This window comes from Motacilla alba, chromosome Z, assembly GCF_015832195.1.
Source record: "Motacilla alba alba isolate MOTALB_02 chromosome Z, Motacilla_alba_V1.0_pri, whole genome shotgun sequence".
Taxonomy (NCBI): domain Eukaryota; kingdom Metazoa; phylum Chordata; class Aves; order Passeriformes; family Motacillidae; genus Motacilla; species Motacilla alba.
In genome coordinates, this window is record NC_052046.1 from 15,508,684 (window position 1) to 15,535,362 (window position 26,679).

General features: G+C 44.8%; 1 protein-coding gene across 2 annotated transcripts; it reads left to right on the forward strand.

Annotated features, from left to right (window-relative positions):
• Window positions 1-3,223: 3,223 nt before the first annotated feature.
• ISL1 (ISL LIM homeobox 1) lies at window positions 3,224-14,390 on the forward strand. Of its 2 annotated transcripts, XM_038125472.1 has the most exons (7): window positions 3,224-3,363; window positions 3,495-3,603; window positions 4,473-4,662; window positions 7,562-7,821; window positions 9,802-10,088; window positions 11,486-11,653; window positions 13,942-14,390. In XM_038125472.1, the coding sequence occupies exons 2-7, from the start codon at window positions 3,576-3,578 to the stop codon at window positions 14,056-14,058; spliced, it is 1,050 nt and encodes a 349-aa protein (XP_037981400.1). In that variant the 5' UTR covers window positions 3,224-3,363; window positions 3,495-3,575; the 3' UTR covers window positions 14,059-14,390. The 2 variants fall into 2 exon arrangements, with proteins under 2 accessions (XP_037981400.1, XP_037981401.1); XM_038125473.1 differs by having other exon boundaries at window positions 3,224-3,603; window positions 9,805-10,088.
• The last annotated feature ends 12,289 nt before the right edge of the window (window positions 14,391-26,679 follow it).

The window sequence follows — 26,679 nt, forward strand, 5'->3', positions numbered from 1 at the left end:
GAGGGGAAAAAAAACATCTATTTTCGGAAGCGTCTCATATATGTACAAATCTCGGTTTACGTCTTCCCATTCACGTGTACACTGATATCCTTCACCAGGGTTTTCCTCTAAATACCTTATTCATTGAAACTGGCAGCTCCACTCATTATTCCACTCCCTTAAACCTGATTCTGATGCCGGCTAAATATAGAGCTTCACCTTGCTGGTAACGCGAATCGAATACACAGTAAGCAAATCAGTAGCACGGGAGGGGTAAAAAACCCTTGATCAAAGCCCTCCTTTTTTCCCCAATCCTGGTTTGTGGGGCGGAGACAGGTTTCTCTCTTATTGCACATCATTTGCAAAGATCAAGCTTAAAATGCAGTCATCTCTCCCAGAAGTAGTAGTTAAACCAAAAGTTAGGCGGTGGGGGTTAATAAAATTACAATCAGATTGAATTATTTTCAGTCAAGGGTCTAACGGTGAAAAATAAGATGCGTTATTTCAAATCTGAGAGGAGCTGTACTTCAAGCAGGTCAGTTTTTTAAAATATATACAAACATCTAAGGGAAAAAATGCATAGAATGCAGTATGGGAAAACACCTTCTCTCTTCAAGTCTCATAAAATCCTGGAATTTTCTTTTTCTCAGTCATTGGGTGATTTTTTTTTTTTTTTAATTACTCGGACGTTTTTCCAGCTCGCAGCACGCGAGGTCACCCCGGGGGAGGCGCTGGGGTGGGGGACGGAAGGAGGCCTCTGCGTGCCCCTCGGGGAGGGGGAGAGGATGACATTTGCAGCGCGCCAGGAGGAGAGACACAAAAGGTCCGACCCGCGCCCGCCGCGCGCGGCCGCGGCCGCTCGCCCCGCGGCCAGCAGAGGTCGCCGCGCCGCCCGGGAGCGGCGGAGGCCGGGCGGGCACCGCGCCGCTCCCGCGGAGCCGCCCCGCGCCAGCCCCGCGGCGCGCACCGCTGCGGCCCCGGCGGGAGCGGCAGGGGCACGAGCAGAAACCGGGCGCGGCCGTGCTCCCCCGGCCCGCGGGAGCGGCGCAGGGACGGCAGCGCAGCCGTGGATTTCAGTGAAATTGGCTACCGCTGACGGTGTGCCCCAAACTCGTGCCAAGGCTGTCCGAAGGCGCCCGGCTCGGAAGTCTTTCAAACTGCTTTTTGCTTTACTCAACTAACACAGAGAATTACAGCTACTATTCTGATACCTAAATGCCTACGTATTCATAGTTATACGTATTCCTAATATTTTCTATACACGCATGTACATAAACACCCGCACATATACGTATACCGCCAGTTTCTTGGGTGTGGAAGTGATCACCCAGAAGAGTTGCATTTCACACAGTTTATTTAAACGTAGAATATGTAAATTAACAGTGTGCGCGTGTTTACAACCATATCTTTACCTCCTGACACTATCTCTTGAGATCATTTCAGGGTAGTTTAGTTATCTCCGCAAGTGGCAACACTGGGTCCCGCTTCTTGTTTGAAATAAACCTGGAGGATGTGTTTGCTCCCTCAGCTTCGGAAAGGAAAACATCTTGCAAAGTAAGAAATGCAAGATGGTCCGTTGATTAGTAGCTCTCTCAGCAGCAAATGCAAGTTTCAGAACTATTTCTTGGCTGTTTCATCGCAACCAGACTTCCCCGTGGAAAATTATTCTGGATGAATATGGCTTTGCCTCTCTTAGCCCCAAACTCTGTTGCCTTTTATAAACACGGGACGTTGAAAACAAGTATATTTTCCTGATGAACAGTGATTGGAGGGCACTTCTACCCTACGTGGATGAGGGCTGTATAATAGCCCATAGGGAACAGAAGACAAAAATAGGATCTAAACAAACTCAAAGGGAGCGTTTAAATTCGGGTGTGGAGAGGGAGGTGTCGGAAGAGCATGGGGCAGTCGTGCAGCATGGCTCCGGTAGGTTCTGGACAGACTAAAGGACGGGCACCGATTAGCCGAAGTGGAATCTGCCCTTTGAAAAACACACACAAAGAAATCAGAGCCCACGTCTAAGATGTGTTTTGCCCAGTTTGGGAAACTTTCAGATAGCTGCCTTCTGGAATCCAAGGGGCGCCGTGCGCCGCTGCGCAGACGAAGGCGCGGACAGCGCACGGCACCTCTCCTGGCCGCGGCTGTCTGGTGAGGACTCCCCACATCGCCTCCAGGGAGCAGCGCCGCAGGTCCGCTCCGACAGCAAGTCCGCGTCTTCTCCCCACCCCCCTCCCCCTTTTTTATTTCTTCTTTTTTTTCTTTTCCCTTATTTTTTTCTTTCCTTTCCCCCCCTTTTGTTTTAAGTAATAAGAACTTTAAGGGATTCTCTTTGTTGTGGAAAGGCAGAAGTTCTAGAAAGACAATTTAAGGTAAATATTTGTACCTTCTTCGATCTCGTGTTTAACAGGAATATTGAAGATTTTATCTATGAATTTAAGAGAAAGAGGCTGGAGGAGAAACGTAAACTGTCCTATCTCGTGGCTGGGGTCGTGTTCAACCAACCCGCCCTACCCTCCCTCTTCAGGGCATCTCCGCCTGGGCAAAGCAGAGAGCGTGGCACCCGCCTGGGAAAGATAAATGCTCAGGAAGAAAACAGTTGGATTGACACCACCACCAAAAAAATTACATACATATACATACATACACACACATATATAAGTGTGTGTGTATATATATATATATATGTGTATATATATATATATATATATATATAGGCATATGTATATATATGCATATGTGTGTGTGTGTATAAGTACGTGTGTATGTAAATAGCCATACGGAAATGGTACATGTGGCGCAGCAAGCCCGGACGGGGGAAGGGGTATAGGAGCCCGAGCGGGGCCGGGAAGGGAAATGAAAGGTGTGACGGGAGATAAGCGACGGCGATGGAGGAGAGCGACAAGACGAAAAGTATAAAGGGGAATACAAATAAGGAGCGAGGAAAAGTTGGCCGCGCGAACCCGAGCCGGGCGGCCGCGCCACCGGCCCGACGCTGAAATATGATAATGGGGCAGCTGCGCCGCGCGCCCGCAGCCAATGGCCGCGCGCGGGCGTGACGTGCCCGCGCGTGACGTCGCGCCAATGGCGAGCGGGCTGAGTTGGAGCAGAGAAGTTTGAGTAAGAGATAAGGGCGAGGCGAGCGCCGCGCCGCCAGCGCCCAGTCCGGCACCGCCGCGCCTCCGCACCGCACCGCACCGCGCCGCACCGCGCCGCACCGCACCGCACCGCGCCGCGCCGCGCCGCCACCGCTCCGCACCGCTCCCGCGCCGCGCCGCGCCGCTACGCGTGGACGGACCCCGCCGCGCCCCCGGCGCCGCGCCCCGCACCGCGGCTCACCGCGCGTCCCCTTCTCTCTCCGCAGCCCTGACAGTGTCTCCCACGCCGGTGGTGTTTTGTACCATTTTCTTCTTTTTTCCCCTTTTTTTTTTTCCCGATTTCGATATTTTTTCTTTTTTGCCTCTGTTAATACTTCTATTTTTTTATTATTGTTATTTTATTATTATTCTTGTTTTTAGCGACAGCTTTCAAACCTACTTTGGGGTCTTAAAACGAAACCGTACACCATTTCACTGTGGACATTACACCCTCTTACAGATATGGGAGACATGGGAGACCCACCAAAAAGTAAGGCGGAATCTTTACCGTTGTTGGAATAAATGTGCTGTCTATTGTAATCGTCTCAGCAGACGAACTGCTAAAGTCATGAACTTCATTTGAATGGTAGAGAAGGTGCCTTTGTTACCATGCCTGCATGCTTGCTCTGTCGTAGCCTTGTATGTTAACAGCCTGGGGTCCTACTCTCTTTGAAAGTTTGGGGAGCAGACGGGATTTTGATGGGATCTCCAGCCACGGAGATTCTTCTCGTGATAGACTGCGGTGAGGCTGTCTGACTATCCAGCACCTAGTCGGTCTAGGTGTATTAGCATTAGACTTGCAAAAGAGAGCAAGTGACAACCGTAATGATGCTTGTTCTTGCTAGAAGCCTCGACTCCCTTCTTCTGAGGGAAAGGGCTCAGTGGGAAGTGCACCCCAGCATGCTTCATCGTTTCCAGTCAGAGCCTCTTAAAATACGAAATGAAACACATAGGTACTCTGCTCGTAAGGCAGGGTGTTCAAACAAGCCAACAATAAAATAAAAATTAAACAACGCGGGAGTTTGGAGTTTTGATTCCGTGCAAGGTTTTTGAAATGAGGACCTTCACCCCAAAGATTCTTCACATTTGCATTTTTAACATATGTTCTGCCTCCTTTCTAAGCGAGGCAAGGTTTTGATAGCACACTACAATTACCATCCAAAAGTGTAATATTTTTTTTAAAAAAACAACCTCAAAAACCCCAACAAACACCCCCCCCCAAATATACAAACAAACAAAAAAAGGCAGAAACCAAACAACGCTCCCACAATACGCTTTATAAGGGAATGACATTAAAAGTGTGTTTATCTCTGTAGGAGAGTAAACGGTTAGTCAATCATGTATTTATTTTCATTTCAGAAAAACGTCTGATTTCCCTATGTGTTGGTTGCGGCAATCAAATTCACGATCAGTATATTCTGAGGGTTTCTCCGGATTTGGAATGGCATGCGGCGTGTTTGAAGTGTGCAGAGTGTAATCAGTATTTGGACGAGACCTGTACGTGCTTTGTTAGGGATGGCAAAACCTACTGTAAAAGAGATTATATCAGGTACGCCATTTATATTGTTTAATTGCCCGGTGAGACTTTATTTTTCTTTTTAACTTTATAAATTTGGCGGAGGGATTAAGAGGGAAAACTGTGAGGAAGTGGGTAAAAGATGATTGGCATGTTTTTATGTGTTTTCCCATGAATAGACCTGCGAGGAAAAAAGTTAGTAGTGAAGTTTTTTATTTCTTCTTTTCAAATGCAAATATCTGTATTACTAGATCTAGGTTTCGGACCGTGCAGGACCTTTCAGAGGACTTATGCATCCTGTGATTCTAACGAAGGGGAGAATCATAGATAATGAATAATATTTTCAATAGTGTAGATACTATGAGCAACACAGAACAGATCACTTTCTAAGACAACCTGAGAAATACATCTCTGTGTTTCTGCAAAGACATAGTGGCATTCAAAAGAAAGGCACTTCAAGCATGTATGCCGTAAACATAAATACACGGGTAGAAAAAAAAAAAAAAAAGATAAAGAAAACCCTACTTAAACTAGGCCTATCAAAAACAAAAAAAAAAAAACAAAAACAAACCCCTAATTTCCTTCGGACTGGAGGATCCTTTTATAGGGACGTTAAAACCTAGACCAAAATGTTTCTTAGCTAAAATAACTGACATTTAATCTTTTTTAAATATTAACCGCTTTGGTGATATCTGACTGCCTTTTCTTTCTTATCTTATCTGTACTGATGAATTAGACAGAGCAGATCAAATTGCCCATCATCTGTTCGTGAACAATTGGGTATATTTAGATAATGGAACCGCTTCCTTCCTCACATTAAAATCTGGTAACTGATAAAATGTGAGAGTTGCCAATGCTGACACTATAGAGAAAGCAAAGCAGGAATTTCGAGTGTGTTTATTATTTGTGCTCCTGGGTCATGCTGATCTGTTTCAGTGTCGCCTACTGCGTTTGCCAAATCATAAGTTTGTATGACACTGAGGTATGAACAATTTTTTTTTTTTGCAGAAAGTTTTGGAAGTAAATCACCTAGCCACCTAAGATATCTCCTGATTTCTGTATAATTTGGAATTGAAATAAAACCCTCGAGTCTTTCCTTCTTTAGTGCACAGTTTATAAGCAGATCATTCCTTCAAGCCATTGTGAGATTATTCTCCAAGCTCTAAAATGGCGAAAACCAGAGCTTTATTTATTTATTTATTTATTTACTTTTAAAAGAACGCTGGAACCGTTCTCTTAAATGTTGTCCTTTCTGTAAATTCAAATTAAATGAAAACGTTTGGACCAAAATGTGTTCACTTACCTCCTTATAGAACTAAGTGGAAGAAATTTGAGCAGGAAAAAAAAATCAGCTCTTTTAAATTATAACGGAATACATTTAATTTGCCACAATTTAAAAAGGAAAAAGTACATTACGTGCTAGATGGCTTTGAATTAGACCATGAACCAATCTCTGTCAAACCTGTGGGCAACCACCGCAACTTTTGTACCTATGAATGCACCTACTTAAAATCACTCTGTTCTTTCGCTGTTCAGCCGTTTGGGTTTTTTTTTTCCTTCTCAAAACTGTGTAATTCAAGTATATGTAGTTCTGAATATAGGATTAGTACACTTCTATATCTAAAAGCAAAAGAAGTGTATACTCACAAGCGTACATTACGGACTGTATCTCCAAGGAAGTATACTGGTGAAGAAATTGGCGGGGATAAATAGTAGCTCAGTTTTAGGAACAGTTTTCACAGTTTATGTACCAGCACATTTTTCAATGCCTGTACCCGTACATTTGTGGCAAGATGTTAATTTTAATCATACCAAGGACTTCTGGCTAATGAGCACCCTGTGGGACACGAGAGCGTGTGCAGTGCGACACCCGAGTTGGAGCATTTTCTTATGTTTGTCTACTGCTGGGTGAGCTGCCGTCCTCTCCTCCATGGGAGACGAGGAGCCCGCCACCCGCTCCAGAAACTCATAATTTGCTTTGTGGGGCTGCCAGCGAGAGGTTGCTCTCCCATTCCTACCGGAGCGCTTGAGCCCCGGCTCAAGGTGGGAGCGTCAGGAGGAGGAGAGACAGGGCAGGGACGCTGAGGTAAAGACAAGCTGCAGAGTCAGAGCACCGAAACTGCCTTTTTGTTGGGGGCGGGAGAGAGGATTTACGCCACTACATATGTGAGCCTGAGGAGGCATGTGTGTTATGCTTATGTTGTTGTATTAAATTAACCTGGTGAGAGGAGACTGGGGGAAGAGACCCTACTCTGGCAGTTACCCCTGCTGGCTCCCGGAGGCTGAGCTGGCGGCAGTCCGCACGCACATCGAGAGCCACAAGACTTGAGTGGGTTCCACGCGAAAAGTGGAACACAATTCACAATTTGGTGGAGCTGGCACGTTTGTGTCTCGGATGGCAGCTTCGGCAGTCTCTCCTTTCCCTGGAGTGCCCGGGTAGTCTAGTTCAGACCCAGGCCAGGCTAGGTCAGGTGAGGAGGCGAGGAAAGGGCAGGGATGGCTCCACTCCTGCAGCAGCCCGAGCTCTGGGGCAAGAGGGAGAGGTTGGATATCCTCGGGAAGAAACGGGGCTGTTTCTTGTTTCTTCTTACACCTCTGCCTCCCAGCTCTCCTCTTTCACCGGTGTGTTTGTGTCCACTCCGCCTTTTATGGCACGGGGATCAGGGCACCGACTGAGAATGAATCTGGCTTATTCCTTTCCTCTTCTGGCTTCTGTATTTTCCATGCTTTTTAAAGCAGTGGATTGCGTGTGGCGCGTCTACGCGGGGCCAGGGGCTGCCCACGAGCAGGAGTGAAAACCTCTTTCTTTTTCCTTTCCTTTCTCCCCCCTCCCCCTCTCCCCCCCCGCCCCTTCCCTGCCCTCCCCCTTCCCCCTCCCGTGCTCTCCCTGCTTCCCTCCCTTCTCCTTCTTTCTGGGCTGGGCCCTGCTCAGGTTATACGGCATCAAGTGCGCCAAATGCAGCATCGGCTTCAGCAAGAATGACTTCGTGATGCGCGCCCGCGCCAAGGTGTACCACATCGAGTGTTTTCGCTGCGTGGCCTGCAGCCGCCAGCTCATCCCCGGCGATGAATTCGCGCTGCGGGAGGACGGCCTCTTCTGCCGGGCGGACCACGACGTGGTGGAGAGGGCCAGCCTGGGCGGCGGGGACCCTCTCAGCCCCCTGCATCCCGCTCGGCCGCTGCAGATGGCAGGTACCGCCCGCGCCCAGCGCCGCGGAAACCCGCGGGGTTTGGCGATGCCAGGTCCCACTGCGGGCTGCGGGGAGAACCCCGTGGTCTCAGCGGGTCCCGCGCCTCCGTGGGGAGCCGGGCCTGAGCGTGCGCGCCCGCGGAGAGGCGGCGGCGGAGGCGCGCCCCACGTTCGGGGCTGCCGCGGGCGCAGCTGCCGGGAGAAAGGCCCGCGTTCGCGGCACGCGTGAGGCCGCGCACCCGCGGAGGGGCCGCGCCCCCACCCGCCAGCCTGCCCTCCTCCTGCCCCCACCACGCACCGAGTGCGGGATCCCTCCGTCACCATCCCCGAGCCCGGGGCAGCCCTGAGCCTGAGCCGGAGAGGGACGAGCCGCTGCGGAGAGCAGGTCTGAGCTTTCAGACCCCTTCGCTGCCTCAGGAGCGAGCGGAGAAGCTGTTCTGAGCGCTGGAGGAAGTAGGGTCTGAAAAGAGATAGACTTCATAACTACAGGCTGGCGCTTAGGCTGTAATTTAAAACTGTCAACAAGCTAATCTTCGGTAATTGCCTTTTAAAGTGACTCTTGCCTTCTTGAAACGTTTCGTGTAATTTGATGAGAATTTCATCTCAAAACTCAGCCTTGTAACTTCAGAGCCGCCCCACCTTACAACTTCATTCACACTTCCAGTTCTCGACGCGTACGTCAGACACTCAGAGACCCTTAGGTTTAGGAAGGGACCCTTCTCTGAGGCTGACTAGGCTACACAATACAAGGTTGACCGGCCTTTTTGCTATGCAAGTGACTGAAACTCGGAAAGTTATTTGTAAATACAGCTCTTCTGAAACGGGTTCATTTCCCTCTTCTGACCTGCTTTCTGGTGACATATCTATATATAGGGAGAAGCAATCCCGTAACTGGTCAGAGCAGAATTCTAGAGAGACTGTGCTCCCTATACTGTGTTTGTGCCATGTCTCCGAAGGGCTTAGTGTGTCGGCAGGGACAATACTGATGAGACTTGAAGCCTTCGTATTGTCGTCATCGCATTTGCTGATGTATTGTTACAATTAGAAAAGTCGGAACCCGACTGTACAAAAGCGAGCACTTCTGACTGTTACCTAAACCGTTTAAGGGGAAAAAAATATACTGTTTTTATTTTTCCCTCGACTGGGTCAGATTACACATAATAGCTACAGCTACAAAACGCACAGAAGAATAGCAGAACCGCAGGAACACTTTGAGCTCTTGATGTGATGCCATCTGTAGTTTTGCATTTCTTGGCAGTTTCTACGAGTTGGTGGGCTTGCTTTCCTTTTAAAAGCACTAGATAGATATTTTTTTAATTATTCATCCAAAGTATAAGCAAATGCACCTACCACTTTTTAAGATAAATCCCATCTCCCGTGCTTTGAGGTACGGAGCTCTCACAGGGTTTTTTTGCCATTGGCATGGTGAAGAGGATTTGGCTTGTTTTGCTCTGGTTTGGAAGCGTCAAAGTGCCGAGAACTGTTGCACGTTATCACGGCTTCTGGCTAAAATGAGCTAGATTCACTATACAAGAAGCAGACTCGAATTATGATTAATTTAAGAAGTAATCTTTCACTAATTTTCGGGCCAAAATTCTGTTTTGGTGATTTGTCGGGAAATAAATACGCAAAACCTCCTGCTCCTTTCCTAGCGCACATACACCTTAGCTAACTTGCCCTCCCCTGTCAAGCTTCATACAGGTTCAAGCTTCTGTCATTAGGGGTTTTAGGGGGGTGGTTTGTTTTTGCAAATTAATTGTCTGTGGAGTCAGAAATGTCAGTCACTCCACCAGTGCATAAAGCAGAGGAGGCTGCAGCAGCTCCGATAGATCTGAGCGCTTGAATGGCCTTTGAAAGAGGGTTCATCACCGCCCCCCTGCCCGCCACCTTCCCCTGTCCCACCAGCTTAGATTCATAGTCTCTGCAGACTCCCTGCTTCCTACTCATGGGGATCCTGTTCCTCCCTTCCCCTTCCCTTACAGCAGAACCTATCTCTGCCAGACAGCCAGCTCTGCGGCCCCACGTCCACAAGCAGCCCGAGAAGACAACCCGAGTCCGGACTGTCCTTAATGAAAAACAGCTTCACACCTTGAGGACCTGCTACGCTGCCAACCCCAGACCTGACGCCCTCATGAAAGAGCAACTGGTAGAAATGACTGGCCTCAGCCCGAGGGTCATCAGGGTTTGGTTTCAAAACAAGCGATGCAAGGACAAAAAAAGGAGCATTATGATGAAGCAACTTCAGCAGCAGCAACCCAATGACAAAACTGTAAGTGGCTTCAACCTCTGTCCGTGTCTGCCTTAATTCCCAAGGAGAAAAGCTTGGTGTATGTCCGGCCCGGACAGCCGCAGGGCTTGGTCTTGGGCTCGGTGTTAATTTTTTGCGATCTCCCTGAAAACAAAGAAAACGATACTGCTTAGCCATCACCCGTCAGTTTCTGCTGTCAGTGCAATCGAAACAGACCACGGCGAGGAGCCGATTTAGGCTGCTTAAGCGTACTTAGAATTTGTGGGGCTAAGAATACGCAGTAGCTTAGACTAACTTCTCTGCAGCTTGAATGAGACCTGCAGAGCTTATTGATGTAATAAACCCAGTCTCGTCTAATACTTATACTGCAAATGCAAAGGGGTCCTTAAGGAGAAAATGATGCCTTTGACCTCTTCAGTGTTTTTAAACAGGAGTAAATCCATAAGTAAAAATAGTTAAAAATAAAAAGTAAAAATAAAACAAGAGGTGTTTTTCTTAGCACTTGATATACTACAAAGTGTGTGTATTTTTCAGTGCACTTACTGCAGAAAAAGACATGCAATGCAAACTTTTCGAAATTACCATTAAACTGTTTACAGGTTAATTTTTATATAGTCATGTCTACGTAGAGCTCTTTTCTGCAGATATATGCATGGGTGATGTACACGAGCGGCAGCACTGCGTTCAGCAGAACGAGTTATCTGTTTCCATTTTAAACCAAATTTGTTTCTTTTTTATTGTTGTAAGTCTACTTGAAGAAGAGTCTGTTACTCTCCCTGTGTATATTGACTGACCCGAGAATGACTATTAATTCATAAGGCTGCCTAATTAAGTGGAATTTAAGGAGTTTCATTTTACCCTGTTGGAATGCAATAAAACACGGTGTTATTAACTCGCCTGAACAATCTATTCGTCGAGGCTTGGAGTTATGTTGTACACTGTGCCTGCATACTGAGAGGACTGGGGTGTATTTTTTTTCTTTTTTTTGGAAAGAGCGCGTTAATGACGTACCCCTGGTTTGCTGTGCACTGGATATACGATCCAGTTAAGGTCACGCAAAACAAAACCAGACTGGACGCGAACTATAGAGGGGAGCAGGATTAACTGTTTCTCGTTCTGAGACGTCCATTGGCAGTCGAGATACAGAGTGCTCATGTTCAAGAGAGCTTAGGGCGGAGGGGATATGCCTTGAGACGAATAGGACGATTAAAGGGAAAGAAAGTAAACTTCCACCGTGATAAATGCAGCGAGTAGAAACAGGCTGACCTAGAGTAGAATAGAATAAGACATTCACAGCAGATTAACAAAGCAAATACAAGCGACCGTATAGATAAGATAGAAAGCAGTTTATTGACTCAGCGTTTATACACAATAAAGCTAACCAAGCTCATTAACATCTTTTGCTGGGCTGTTTACAGAATATCCAAGGGATGACAGGAACTCCAATGGTGGCTGCTAGTCCGGAGAGACATGACGGCGGTTTGCAGGCGAACCCCGTGGAGGTGCAGAGTTACCAGCCGCCCTGGAAAGTACTGAGTGACTTCGCGTTGCAGAGTGACATAGACCAACCTGCTTTTCAGCAACTAGTAAGTGTCGGTTCCCCGCCCGAGCCAACCGGTACCCGGGTCAGAGCAATGGGCGATTCACTCCAGGTGTCAGATGCTCTCAGAGAGACAAGCAATCCAGATTAACTGGGTTTTCCAGAAATTGCAAGGCGTGCACGACTGCATCTGTAAAACCAGAGAACTGAATTGATTTCACAGAGGTTGGTGCAAAATCGATCTTATTGTACAGCAGAAATATTTCTTAGTTGAGTATGAGTTGGGATAAGGCCTGACTCAGGTCGGGCCTTTATTATCATAATAGCTCGCGCACTCCTGAAAACTGAAAGCACTTCACCAAAACATTCTTTATATGTCACTTAATTGTACTTATATCTGTGAAAGCAGTTTCCAGAATTCACCCCTCCCTACTTCAGGCTGATTTTGCCTTTATGCTGTAGGATGAATTTTAAATACATTATTAGTGTCAGCCAGGGCCCTTGTTTTGTCAGACAAATATGACCTCTTAATTAAAATTTCAAAGTCTGTGTCTTAAGCATGTACTTCTAGATATAACTTTATGTATCTATATATACACATTTATCTATACACATTTATATCTTACATTAAGTGTTGTTCTTTGGAAAGGAAATTGCTAGTACATATTTAGGTGAAAAATTCAAGCAATATAATAAACTACCTTAAGCCAAAACAAAACAGACCTTTTAAAAGAAATTCTGCACTTAAGTCACTTCCTTATGCCTATGTCACTTGGCAGCCCATATGGGACCATATCGCCAACAATACTTAGGCACAACAAGGTGAATTAAGGAGAGAAGTTCAGTCTTAAATCAGTTTCCTGGCCTAAATCTGTTAAAACCAGATATTTAAAATAGAAGGGTACGTTGTGTATACTATTTCAGGGATTCAGGATAACAGTTACAAAAAATTAACATGCAAATATTTTTTTAATCTGTTGGGCTTTTTTTTTTCTTTTTTTTTCTTTTTTTCTTTTTTTACATCAAGTGATGGAAGACAAAGGTTTGTAGTTGAATTTAGCACTGTGTTCAGACCTTTTCGGTTTAGTGTCATGCTGTCCTGCAGAATCCCTTTTCGTTTGCTCAATAGCAGTCTGCAGTGTGTTCCCCTTGCTGACACACTATGCTTGCTCAGGAAACTGTAGCACAGTAGCAGGGCTATTTGCATCCTCCTACATCTAAAGCAGCCACAGCTTTTCTTGCTTTAATCAAGCTGTCCATCAGATGAGAGAAAAAAATATCTCCTCTGCTTGCTTTACTTACTGTGCCTTAACAAAATATGAGACTAAAAATCTTTGATGCAGTGTGGTTTTGTACCAAATAGTTCAAAAAAAGAAAAAAAAAGGCAGGGTGGAAGATGGATAGTCCAAATACACATACAAATACACATACATATATAGGTAAATAGGCCATTAGGTTGACAAGTTAATACTGATATACATTCAACATAGTATGTAATACTGAAAAGAGCTAAATTAAAGAATAGTGGAAGGAGCAGACCGTTCATTGGTGGTTAAAGACATGGCTCTAATCTGGAAAGGGCCTTAATCACAGAATTGGCCAGCTAAATAGGTGCCAAATAAATGCTTTTGGATTAACAAAGCTCCACCCTTCAAGTCATGCCTTTTCCCAGCACTACTCCTAAACTAACGGGAGCAGTGGGGCACATTAAGATGGAATAGTGTGACCTTTTTTATCAAACAGACTCTCATTAAGAAGAGATAGCACCAGCCTCGAATCAGGAATGAAAGCGGATGGCTGATTCCAAATGCCTTCTGCTCCTGGATGCTCCTTCCAGGTTTATTTTGGTATGTGCACAAAAGGGGAAAAAAAAATCTTTCAGTTTCATGTCAAGAAAACACATGCACTCCTAAATAATTTACTAGAACATCCTCTTGGGATTGCCACTCTTGCAAGACAGGGATGAAGGCCTCATTAATAAGTTTATTTGTTTATTTGCTTGATTTTTTCAGTCTTCTTTTTCCATTTTTTTAATCTACTTTTTCTTGGTGATTTGGCCGAAGGCCTGAAGAAGGTTCCTGTGAAGTCAATGGGGAAGCTAAACAGAGCAACAGCAGTGACACAACCTCCTGTGGAGATGTATCAGGCCTATAGGCTGCATGCCTTATATATTTATTTTTGTGTTCTTCTTTGCCTGCTACTTTTCTTTGAGTTTTACAGTTGTAGCCACAGTTCTTTTTCTTATTTTTCTTCTTTTTTTTTCCTCTCTCTCTTTTTTTTTCCTTTATTTTTCTTTTTTTTTTTTCCTTTTTTTTTTTTTTTTCTTTTTGGCAGGTTAATTTTTCAGAAGGAGGACCTGGTTCCAATTCTACTGGAAGTGAAGTAGCATCAATGTCCTCTCAGCTGCCAGATACACCCAACAGCATGGTAGCCAGTCCTATTGAGGCATGAGGAACATTCATTCAAATATCTGTTGTTGTTGTTTCTACCCTTACCCTCACCCCTGTTGAAGAGAGTGGGAAAGTGAACGTGTTGGGACTTCGAAATTTAGGGGGAAAGAATACTTAACAACCCTGTAACGAACCTAGCAAGGAACTGCTCCATGAGATGAACGGAGTCATATTTGAAAAGACAAGGTAATATGGTAGCAACACTGTGAAGACAATCATGGGATCTTACTAGAAAAACGTACTTAAAAGAACCACAAAACCCCGTGCTTTTCAATGGTCAGAGGAGTATCAAAAAGACATTTTCCAAATATAAAGGATTTGTACTCATGGATCTCAAAAAAAAAAAAAAAAAAAAAAAAGGAAATCTTTTCATTTGACTGCACATCTTAGGGAGAAACCAAGGTAGAGGGACTTTCTATCCGGTCCCTCCCATTCCGAATGGTGCTGTTTCTATATTGGGGATAGCCTTGCCAAAAGAAGCTCCAGTAGGTTTTCCATCATCAGGAAAGAGACGATTCAGCCGTGCATTGTTGAAAGATTCCTTGCAGGAAGGTGGAGCTGCATTGGTTTGCAATGTTGTTTTTAGTTGACTCTTAACAAGGGGTTTTTCCTGGGTCTCTTCTAGCATGCCTGTAGCGGGGTTTTGATTTTGTTTGGTTGAGATCCACCCCCTATTAAGTGTGATGCGATGAAAAATAGGTTTTTGAATTACTCTTTAAAGGCGAATTTATAAAAACATTGCAACAAGGTATACCTCTATTTTGCCACAAAGCGTCTCGGGATTGTGTTTGAAATGTGTCCACCCAAGAACCTTCCCCTTCCCCAGAGATGTGTATAGTCATTGGTTATAACGACTGTTTTTCTCTCTTTCCTTTCTCTTTATCTCTCACTCTCTAGAAAAAAAAATAGGAAAAAAAGTAAAAAAAAAAAGAAAATAGGACAAGTAAAAAGAAAAAAAAATCACTCCTTTTGTTTGCTCTTGCATTGCAAAATTATAAAGTAATTTATTATTTATTATTGGAAGACTTGCCACTTTTCATGTCAGTTGACTATTTTTTTGTTTGCTGAAGTAAAAAAGAAAAAAAGAAAAAAAAAAAAAGAAAAGGTTGTACCGTGGTCTTTGAATTATATGTCTAACTCTATGTGTTTTTGTCCTTTTCCTTTCCTTAAATATGATGTGAAATAAAAGCGCCATATGTAGAATTATTATATCTTCAGGACTATTTCACTAGATAAGCGTTTGGAATAGAAAAAAATAATAATATTAATAATATTAACATTAAATAATGAACAAAGTTCCCTCTTTTAAATATTTACAGGTTAGCAGCTAAAATACCTGAAATAAAATATTGCATGCAAAGCCGGTCGTTAGTGAATAAAAGGAGTGTGATATTTTATTGCAAGTATTAACGACCAGCTTGTAAATTTCCGTTTCAACAACTGTATCAGGGCTAGTTGGATGCCTTAGCTTTCAATCGATAACGTTAGAAAGTCTCTTGTTCCCCCACCCCATCCCTTGCCCTTAAAAGTGATATTACTCTAGGCATGATCAGACATAACGTTAAGACATCTAAAGAACTGAGAGCTCAGGCTTTTTGCTGAGTTCTGCTATTTTTAAAAAAATAATAAAAAGAAAGTGCTGTATACCAAAGCCTCGTTGTTGAGATTGTTGAAGTGACCTGTACTTTAAGTATAAGCTCCTGATAAAAGGGACGCTTTTTGCTTAACAAGTCAAGTATGACCATTATTTATCAATGTCTGCTGTCAAAACAATTGAATAATGCTGCAGGAGGAATAGTTGTGGGGATATTTCTGTCGGGGATATTGCTGTGAAATTGCACGAATATGTTCCTTATTTTCTGTCGACTTCCCTCTCTTCACTCCCTCTTTTCTTCCTTTTTTAATTTGCGGGGGAGAGGGTGGTGAAAGCTAGAAATGTGGGCGATTTCTTGGGGAAAAGTAGAAAAAAGTAAATGAAAAAAAATGGGAAAGGGTTGTTTTTGCTCCAATCCAAGTGCTCCCTAGTGCTCCCGGGCAGCACAAGACAAAGGTTCACTTTAAAACACCCTTAAGGACTGGAACATACAGAGATTTTCAGTCTGACAAAGACAAGTTGGTTTGCATGTCAGTTACTCCAAACCCCAATGTTTTCTTAACATAACCTTCTTTTCCCTCCCTCCTCACCATCTCAGCCCACTCTGAGCAAGCTCAGCTATAGACAAACCATTTCGACAGTACAGAGAACATTAAAAAAATGTTAAAGTCTAATACAAGGATTTCAATCATCCTGATTAGAAACTGGATTCATTTTGTATGCTCAAGTGTAATACATTTTTGAGTACTTGATAAATATTTAAATAAATATGAAATCTACCTTAAACTGTGTGATCAGTAACCCTTGTGTTTTCATGCAGGATCAGAGGATTGGTACGGCGCTTCGGGGGGCGGGAGGGAGAAGGGCTATCATTTCTGCCCGGTGGCCTGACGTGTAAGTTGTTGGAGTCGCTCTAACTTGGGTGAGTTTGGAGACGGAGTCTCCGACTCGGGAGGGTCTCTAACTGGCGCTGGAAACCTGTAAGGGCAGGGCAACCTGGGGCCCTTTGCAAAGCTCGCCTCTTCCCGCCGGGAGGCTAACGTGTAGGTGGTAGGAGCGGCGGCTCCACGGGGTCACGCAGGGCGGAGGGTGACCCCGAGAGAGAGCAACTTGCACGCCGGGGGGCTGCTGAGAGCTGCCCCTCTGTCCCCCGCCCCCGGGGAGGACCTTCGGGCGGCTGAATGCCTTTCGGCTCCGAGAGCCACGCAGGAGGGAGACTTCGGGCTATTGGTCCTTGCGAAGGAAAGGCCCCACAGCCCTGCTAGGCGCCCCGCGGTCCCGGCGCGCCCCGGGCGGCTGGGGCAGTCGTCGAGATAAGCCGCCCTCCGGGAGGCAGGGGCTGACGTTTGGGCTGCCAGCAGTGTCCTGCACCTTGGAACACGCAGGGCAGCAGCATGTCTTTGGAGCCGGAGCGCTGCCGCGGCTCTGCAGCTGCGGGCCGGAAGCCCACTGGGGATGTGCCTGCACACACACCCACCGCCAGGCTCCTGCCTCCTGCACCCCCGCACGGCGCCTGAAACCCCCAGCCCTGCCCGGGGGTAGGAAGAGTCGGGTCGCTCCTGTGGGGAGATCCCTCCGGGGTCTCCGCCTCCCCACGGCCACTGTGGCGCTCACACCCGCGGTCATTCCGAAACCTCCATCCTTGAAACTTTGGTTAAAAAATACTCGTCTGATTTTTAGAGGTTTGGTATTTTTTTTCTTTTTCTTTTTCTTTTTTTTTTTTTTTTTTTAATGGCCTTTGATTCCCTTTTTCATTACATGCATTTGTGAGGCCCCACAAACTTTCGAATGTTTTCCACCCTGAAGCGAATAAAGACAAACTTTCGAGCGGATCCTCCCAGTGCCTTCGGTAGAGCACTTCCTGAGCTTGGGCGGCAGGATTTGTGTAAGAGAGAGAAAAGATCCTCTTCGTGAAATGCATGTCCTCATGTTGCTCTGTCAGTTTTTTGCTCTGATTCCTCTTGCCGGTCTGGACGGCGGGTGGAGATTAGCAGTCCCAGATCTGCCGGTTTAGTTCTTGCTGCAGCTACTCTTAGTAGTGTCAAATAAGCCCGCTATAATTTCTCTGAGGACTTCGTTTGCACACACTGAGATCAATATTCAAACTCTTCTCATTTCAATATTTGTACCCAGGTTATTTAGCTCTCAGCATCCCCAGCCAACGTGGCAGTGTGACGCAGAAGTCGGGTACGTGAATTCCAGAGTTGAGATCAGTTAAACACGTCAACAGTAAGTGTTTGCATTTATATACATCTGTATGCGCACATAGGTTACCTAAGAACGGATGCCAGGGAAGAAATAGGGGGCCTTCAGGTGATGCCAGACCTCAGGCCGCAGCATCCCCAGCCCCAGGGCAGCGCCCGGGACGGAGCCGGGGAGGGGTCAGGGTCCCGGTGCCGAGAGGGTTTCACGGGCACTGATCCTCCCTGGCCCTCTCTACACGCCCGAAACGCCGAAAGCGTTTCACGGTGAGAGATGCTGCTGCTGGGCGCTTTGCGTGCTTTAGCGGAGCTGTAAGTAGTTAATAAAGGGGCTGGAAAGAGATCCTGTTTACTGATTGTTCCTGATTGTTGTTTTCTTGATAACAGAGCAAGCCACTGAATGACTGTTTGAGCTCAGGCGCCACAAACATAAACTTAACAGCTCCCAGTGTGCCGGCCCTTCTGGAGGATCACTCCTCACCTCCCAGGCTTGTGAAGTGCAGGAGGAGAAGGCAGTTCCCAAGGAAGCAGGCTCCGGGGTGGTGGGGGTGGTGGTGGGGAGCGGAGAAAACTCGCCTGTATACCCGATCTTTCCATATTGCACGGTATCTGCCCTCATTAGCTAGGAGCAAAGGGTATAAAATCAATAGGTGCTTTTCTCCTAGCCTTCTACGCGCGCGGGAGCTCGGGCGGGCTCTGCATCCTGCTCTGCTCAGCATTCCAGCCGAGACATGCTGCTTTTATATCACGCTGCAGCGTCGTGTGAATTTCCTTAAATTTTCTTTCAGCGGCTAAGGGCACCAAACAAGTGCTCCCTATAGGCCAGGGAGGGAGGGCGAAGGAGACGAGGAGGGCGCAAAGCCTCGCCGCGGCAGATCCGCGCCGCGCACCCCGCGCCGGGCCGGATCTCCCGGGATCGGCGGCAGCTCCAGCGGGCAGCCTGGCCGCGCATGAACCACCTGCAGCTCCGGCTCTTTTCTGGGGTGTGCGGCGCGGGGAAGAAAAGAGAGAAGGAAGGAGGAAGGTTGTAAAACAGGATTTTTTTCCTGGAGTGTGTCTTCGTCTTTGTTTTATTTTGTTCTGAAAGACAAAACAGGGGTAAGGTGTGTTTGCGGGAAAGAGAGAAGACAGAAAATTTTACAGAAATAAGTGACACAGACATAAGCAGATCTCGACTTCTATCTCCGGGCAGACCTCGTGTGGCAATGGGAAGAGGAAAATACGGTGTAACTGTGGCTTTTCTTTAGGAGGGCTGCTCAGGTCGGTAGATCTCCAAGGCTAATCCAAACAAGCCGTTTGACTTGTGAGGTCCGGTGTCTAGACATAGCTGGTGACTCGGCGGCTCCTTATCTGGTTTTGGAATCAGCCAAAAGAGACTTTTCTTAATGTCCACAGCAGCACTAGGATCTGCCGGGGCCGGGGAGCCACCGCACCTCCCAGACAGGACAACAAATACACCCACCACCTGGAGGCTTTACAGCCCACTTTGTTGTCCCCGAGCCGCCGCTGCTGCGGCCCGGCCTCCCCCAGCCCCGGCCGCCGGGCAGGGATGACCGGACGGCTGCTCAGCCAAACCCACACCCAGCTGCTCACCACTGCAGTGCCCCGCTCGGCCCCCGGGCACCCAAGGGCCACCTCTGCAGCAGGAAGTGACAGTGCACACTCAACCCCCGCTGGGGTCAGAACTGCTCCTTTCTCGACCCCCACCACAACAACCCTCCACTCTGTGTGTGTGTGTATGTGTGTGTGTGTGCGTGTGTTTGTCACTGCAAATTTTTTTTCTTTTTTTTCCCAATTGACGTTTTGCAGAGAATGGGTAAAATTTTCCAAACTCGCTCTTGTTCATGAACCCTAAGGAATGATCAAAGCAAATCAATTAAACGAGAGGAAGTCAGTTTGATAAAAGATCTTCGGGACTAGAGCGCTGCCTTCTGTATCATTCATGCTGGATTTGTGAATACTGCAAGCTGTAAAGCTTGTTTGAGGTGGTTAGAATCAATAAAAGCATTTAACTTAAAAGTAAGCAGCATTTGAAAGTGAAGAGAAAGAGGCATCTTTTGCTTGGATAGCACTCATTCCATTTATTCATTTGGGTTTTTTTTTGAGATTTCAAGCTCTCCTGGAGTGCTGAGTGGTTGGATAGTGGGTTTTCAGATTCCTGAACAGTGTATGAGCCCATCCACTGCCCTTGCTGTTTTTCTGCTGAAATGCAAGCCGAGGTGCTGTGTAATTCCTCTTCAAATGCTGTGCTGTTTCTCAGTGTGGTTGAGTTCAGGGCCATGATATCCCATTTTGGGAGCTGATTGCTGTAACTATCATGCATTGATATGCTATTTGCAGTGGATTTTGTAATTGAGTCTGCTAATGTGGAATTACAAAATTTACCAGTGAGTAGGACTCTGTCTGTGCAGTTTAGGAGGCTTGTGAATAAATGCTGTTTTCTAGATTTAGTAGTTACAAATTTTCTCGTGTATAGAGCAAATTATATTCCGAGGCTTTTGGAATAATTTTCCATCAAACACATTTAAACCATTTCAAATTCCCAATAACTCAGGGAATTCAGGATCAAGAGAGCAACATTTCCTAGAAGAGGAATCTTAACCATTATCCTGGTATTCCTCCTTTTTTTTTTTTTTTTTTTTCTCATGGGTAAAATTTTGTGTTTATTTTTAACTGTCACAAATACAAGGTGTTGTTTGAAAAGTGTTAAACTTAGCAGGTATATAGAGATAATACTGACATGTCACAGTGCATGATAAAGTAAAATATGGTGGGAATTAACTTGAAAAGTTTATGAAGGTTTTAACTACAGCCCATAAATTAACCTTTTTTACAAAGATATGATGATATGTAGAAGATCTTACAATATATATGACACTTAAAAATACTCTAAAATTTGGAGGCCAAACATTTTCCCCCAACTTGTAGATACAATCTGAGGTCTCAGACATGGAAGATCTTTCTGTAAGTAATATGAAGTAATTAATATTAGAGCACTCTAGTGAATCAGAATTTGGAGGAGCAAACTTTCCAGTTTACACAGGGCCTTCTGTGAAGGTAGTGAAAGATTTGCTGCTAACCTCTAGTAAGGCAGAAATGCATAGCTTTGAAGGCTCAAGTCCAACTCTCATTGAAGATAGTGAAAAAAATATTCTAGACTTGTGGGTAAAAAAATCAGTGTATAAAATCTCTATAGAAATCATAAAGAGTCAGTGTTTAAAAAATCATATAAAATCACTGTTGTGATTTTGTAGGAAAAAGTAATTTCCTTTCTACCACCCTGTTTCTTCTTCCATGTTTTAATTCAAGTGATAGAATTTTCTATTCTAAGACAAAAAACTCCATTAAGATATTGATGCATCAGTAAAAGCATCTTGCTTGGTGTGGGAATCAGAAATAGGATAATAACTGTTTTGAATGTAGAGAATAGTGTAAAACAAAACAGCCACTCCCTGTCTTGCTCATTCCTGCCTAAGGGAAATTTTGTATGTGCAAGTCCTGGGGTAGAAGACTACATACAAATTACCTATGTTATATTACAAGGGAGAGAAGTCTTGGCAAAACCTAATGGAATTAGCCCCATACCAGGTCTAAAGGTCTAATTGGCATGTATTTCACCTTTGTGATATGAAGTAAGGAAGGTTTTGCAGGATTGACCTTACTGGTATGACTCAAGTTCAGGCTCATTCTGAGCTCAGCAGCTGCCCAATTTGCTGTTGCAGAATGATCCCAAACTTCACACACAGCACAGTCAGTGGCATCTGAGGTGTTCTAAAGATGCAGGGTTTTGTTTTGACAAAATGAGCACTTAAAAGGCTAGAGTTTTCTCAGTTACTCAAGTAACCTTGAGAGGAGGCTGGGTCTCTTCTCTCTGAAATTGGTGGATAGTTCTGATAATTAAGTTAGGACGATCAGGATTGAGCACTTTGTGATCAGAAAGCTCAAGCTCTTGTATTATTTCAAATAGATGTGCTTTAGTCAAGCACTGAGTCCAGATCTTACTGGTTTACTAGGTAGCGTAAACTAGGAAAACAGCTCAACTTCCACTGTTCATACAGGAGCAGTGTGTTGAAATCTCTGTTCACTGTTTTTCTTCTAATGAATACATTTTCAAGGCATCTTTGCCTGTCATTCCAATAAGCACAGCTGTTTTATGCTCTGATCTTAATTTTTTTTTTCCTGAGTAAAGCCCCAATGGACTTTTTGAGAGTCAAGTGTCGTCAATTCAGTTGAGCCCATCCCATTTCAAAGTCAGCAATCTCTGCCAATTATATAGTAGCAAAGGAAAGAGCATTTAGAATTTTGCAAGGACTGATACAGATCATATTTCTTCGTGGTACCAATGCTATTATGAGGTTCTTCAAAGCGGTAATTAAATTAGTCCTGGAAGTGAAATTTCAATATTTGGGGTCTCAGTCCCACAGTGAATTGGTTCTCCAAAACTGACTACATTCGGCAAAGGTGCTTGCAGTTTTAATTTAACATACTAGATAAATACAAAAAAAACCAACTTCGCCTACCCTCCCTCCCTGCCCCCCCAAAAAAGAAAAAAAAAAAAGAAAAAGAAAAAAAAAAGACAAAACCAACCAACCCACCAAACAAGAAAAACAAAACACAAGCCCAGAAGACTATGAAGGACAGATGCTACTTCTTACAACTATTAAATCAAAATTATTCTTCATCAGTTGGACATTTTTTTCCTGGTGAACATTTTGCCTATAGAGAAGCATTTCTTTCTGAAGTCATTATGTCATTTAAGTGTGTATTTATTTGAGGATGCTTACAGCTCCTCCACAGATATGGAGTGCCTAGTATAATGGACTGTGCTCCTCACATGTCCTTACAGCAATTCAGTAACCTTTGTAGCCCATAAAAGTAAATAAAACAATACAGTGATATTAATACAACTCTGCAGTAATAATTGACTAATATCAACTGAAAGCCTTGTGTCTTATAAATGCTAAATTATGATAAAATAATTTTTTCAACACTGCACTTATTCCTGCTTCTATGGTGAAATTGTTGCCAACTTTCACTGGAAAATTTGGTCTCTTCATTCAGTAAGTGCTTCATAGAAGAAATAGGAATTAAGAATGAAAGAGCATGACAAGTAGCAGCATTGCAATCGTCTCTGCAAATTTTATATTGCAAGGACTGAGTGTGGATGGAAAACCCCCTGAAAACTGAAAGTCTTGTTCTGCAAGATCAAATGCTTGTCTGTCTGTTATGGTCACTGAAGCAATATGTTCATTCACTAGAGTTTTATTTGCCTTTAATTATTATTGAAAAGTAAGATAACTCTATACCTTATATTACCTTGTATTTCACCAGATATTTTTAGTTTTGATATGCTTTTTAATATAGTGCCAGACAAAAGGCAGTAATTAAAGCAGCTGTTGATCAAGCAGAGAATAAAAACTTAACTAGTTAATGATGAATTAAGTTTGGGGAGTTACCCAATCCAGTTTTAATAATTTCTGTTATTGAGGTGGTGCTAATGTGAGTTGCCCTTTAGTCAGTCTCTGTTTGATACATTTTTTAAATATTGCAAGATATTCATTATTTGACAATAAAAATGAATAGAGCCAGAGAATGTATGAACTCTTGTGAGTGTGGAGTCTAAAAGGAACAAATAATCAGTGATTCCAGTTAGGTCAGTGGAGCTGCCAGGTGCAGTAGATTGGTATATACAATCTTAAGAAAAACATGGAAGAGCAAAAAGGTGGTTGGAAGGGGTTTATATCTGCCTGTGTCATTCCACAGAGTCCGTGACACCCTGACAATGATCTCTGGTACTGGAGCCCTTATTTCATGGCACAGTCTTGATGCGCATGGTCTCATTAAGGGTTTCACTGGGGTCAAGAGCCAGCAGAACTTCTCTGGGAAAGGAGGTTTCCCTCCTCTTCAATATAGGCTGAACTGATTTTGGTGGGGATGCTTAGACAGGTACTTTCTTCCTTGGAGGGATGCTGAAAAAAGTTGTGGCAGGATAGTTCCCAAAGTATGGAGCTGACTTAAATTCACATCTCTGTGGGAAGAGGCCCTGACCACAATGAGAACTGATTCCTCTGTGATGGAAAGAGATCAGGTGTCCTGAATAAACTTCATCATGTCTTTGTTACAGTGGAAATAGGGCATTGGTAGGGAGGCCTGGGCTTGTGTTTCTGTCAATGCTTTCTCCCTCTTCATGAAAGCCCCTCCAGAGTGGCTGCTGGGAATCTGAGTCAGGGAGCTTGAAACTTGTCTGTTCTCAGGACTGTGGCTGCCTGCCCATGTCTTAATGCATTGCTGCTCTTTTTCCGACTGTGCTGCTTGGGTTCCGACCTGGAACTCTCCAGATGTGCAAGAGCCAGGCACTGGCCAGCTCCTTGCCTTGAATTCCCACACTCCTCAGTCCTTCCTCTGGCATGGGGTGTTCCTACTCCAGTGCTGCAGACTCATCTATGTGCAGGATATTGTTGCTTGCTTGGGCAAAGCTCTGCCTGGGCCTTCTCCATCTCCTCAGTTAGCACAGGATCCATGTATGTGCCTCATGACAGAGTATAGACCTCTGTCCACAAAGCTAGGACTCAGCACATGGCACCCTCTTTGGAAAGGTTCTGCTGGTAAAGGGTATGGGACCCAGTGCTACTGGGAGTCGTCCCTCTCCTCAAAATTTACAGCCAAGGCCCTTTCTTAAGCACACACACATTTTTTTAAATTTTTTTTTTTTTTAATTTGAGGTTTGCAAGGTATTATTTTTAACTTCGGAAGGTGCCTGGAACAGTAACTCCCCCTGCTCTAAAAGAAATCTGTGGTTTCAGCATTTATTTAGGATAACCATATTAGGAAACCAGGCAAACCTCGTTTCAAACTCCCTCCATGCCTGATAAAGCCATGCATCCCTCCACCATCCAAGGCAGTCCTGGGTACATGTGAAGCTGCTGTGTGTCTGGTGGGGTGCTTCCATCCCACTCACTGAAGTTATTCAGCAGTGGAGATGAGGCTGGAGAGAGGAATCAAGAGCTTGAAGGCTGAAACCTCTGTCATGCAAAGCATCTTTGAACCCAGTTGGTTCGACTCAATGATCTCAGAGGTGTTGTCCAAATGTAATGATTTTCTATTTTCATAGTTTGGAGGATGACTCTTGCCTGAAGCATGTAGCTTGTCAAAAACAGACTAGGCATCCCTGCAGGCCGAGCTCCGTGGGTTTAAGAAATTCCAGCATAGAAATCTGGGTCTTCTGTAGAGGTCAGTCGTCTCTGGGAAGGATCATCAGCTAAACAAAGTTTTGAGGATCCCATTTTGGGCCCTAACTACTTAAACATCTCCACCCCTCGTTGAGTGGCTATCACTGTGGAGCATGTCTGCAGTGTCAGAAGGGGTCCAAAGTCTACACAGGAAGAAAGATCTGGGCAGCTTCCATCTTTCAGCAGCATCAGAGTGGTCTGTAGGGCTTCTGCAATGGAAAAGAGAGACTGTGAATCTCTGCCTTGTTTAACTTGGTCATTGCTGTCAAGTGCCTTGCCAAGTGTGTGGGTGAGACTGAGAAATGACTGCAAGCTCTCTGGCCACAGCTTGTTCAGAATCAGGCTGAAGGAACTGCCACAGCTTGGAGGACTTTCAGCAGGTAGAACAGAGCTTGTACCTGCCCTGTTCACTAGGGACTCTGCTGGCTGCTGAACTGGAAGCATTACTGTTATTTTGACAGCAGTTAGGTGATCCCATCTCAGCAGATGAAAGGCATGTTCCCCAGAACACTTCCCCTTCATTCACTTCTAAGACATTTGTTATCAACAGTTGTAGATGCTCTTGTGATCCATGCCCTGGCACATGTCCTTGCAATGATCTGTTACAGCAAATTTAGTCACTCTGTTCTACAACTCAGAGTGCCATCTCTGTTCACTAAGCATTATACCTTGCTGGGAACATGACACCAGTGTTCACAGAGCTATGCTAGCCCTTGCTTGGTTAGTGCTTGGTCTCCAAGTGGAGCTTTAAAGCATAATTTTGACCCGTGTGCATGAGAACATGGGCATCTACCTGCACAGCCTGTCCACATCTGAAACATGCAGTAGCTGGTTATAAGCTGGAGCAGACACACTATGAAAATGGAAAAGAAATGCCTGCCAGCAAGTCCTTCCAAGTCTCTGCTTCTGAGTTCTCTGGTATTCTCTGGTATTGCCTGTTGCCAATGTAGCCAGAATACACTGACCTGCAATACATGACCAAGTCTTCTTGGGGAGTGAGGAAGAGGAGATTGTAGAGGAAGAGGTAATTATTTGAGAGACATGGGTAAGGTTTTGTGCCCATCTTCTAGTTAGAGGTTAGAGTTAGAATATTTAATTTTCAAAAATACTCTCTTAATGTCCATAATAGCTGCTAGGTTTTCTCTTCAACCTGTAACTGTTGTGTTTCTTTCTTGAGTACTAGTAGATATGATCTCCTCTTCCTGAGTTTCTCAGAAGTTCCTTGTCATATTTGTATCAGGAATACCACAGCTTACTGAGACATTCCAAACTCTTGTATTTGTTGTGCAAGTGTTCAGTGCAGTTTGTGAGCAATTGAATAGTTCCTGTGCAAGAACTTGACCTTACACAGAGCTCTAAGTACTGTAACCTCTTCAAATTAAGTTTGGTAATCCTTGCTTTATTCAGTTCTACAGAGTCAGTCAAACACCAGCAGCTTTAGACAAGTAGATTTGTCTAAAAGCACATTGTAAGTATAATTTGGATAATAATTGCAATTTGTAATGCAACTGACTCCATGAATATTAGGAGCAATCTCTTGGCAATGGAAGGCTGAATCAGAGAGTGCAAAAGAATCTCACCAGGGTTTTTAATGGAAA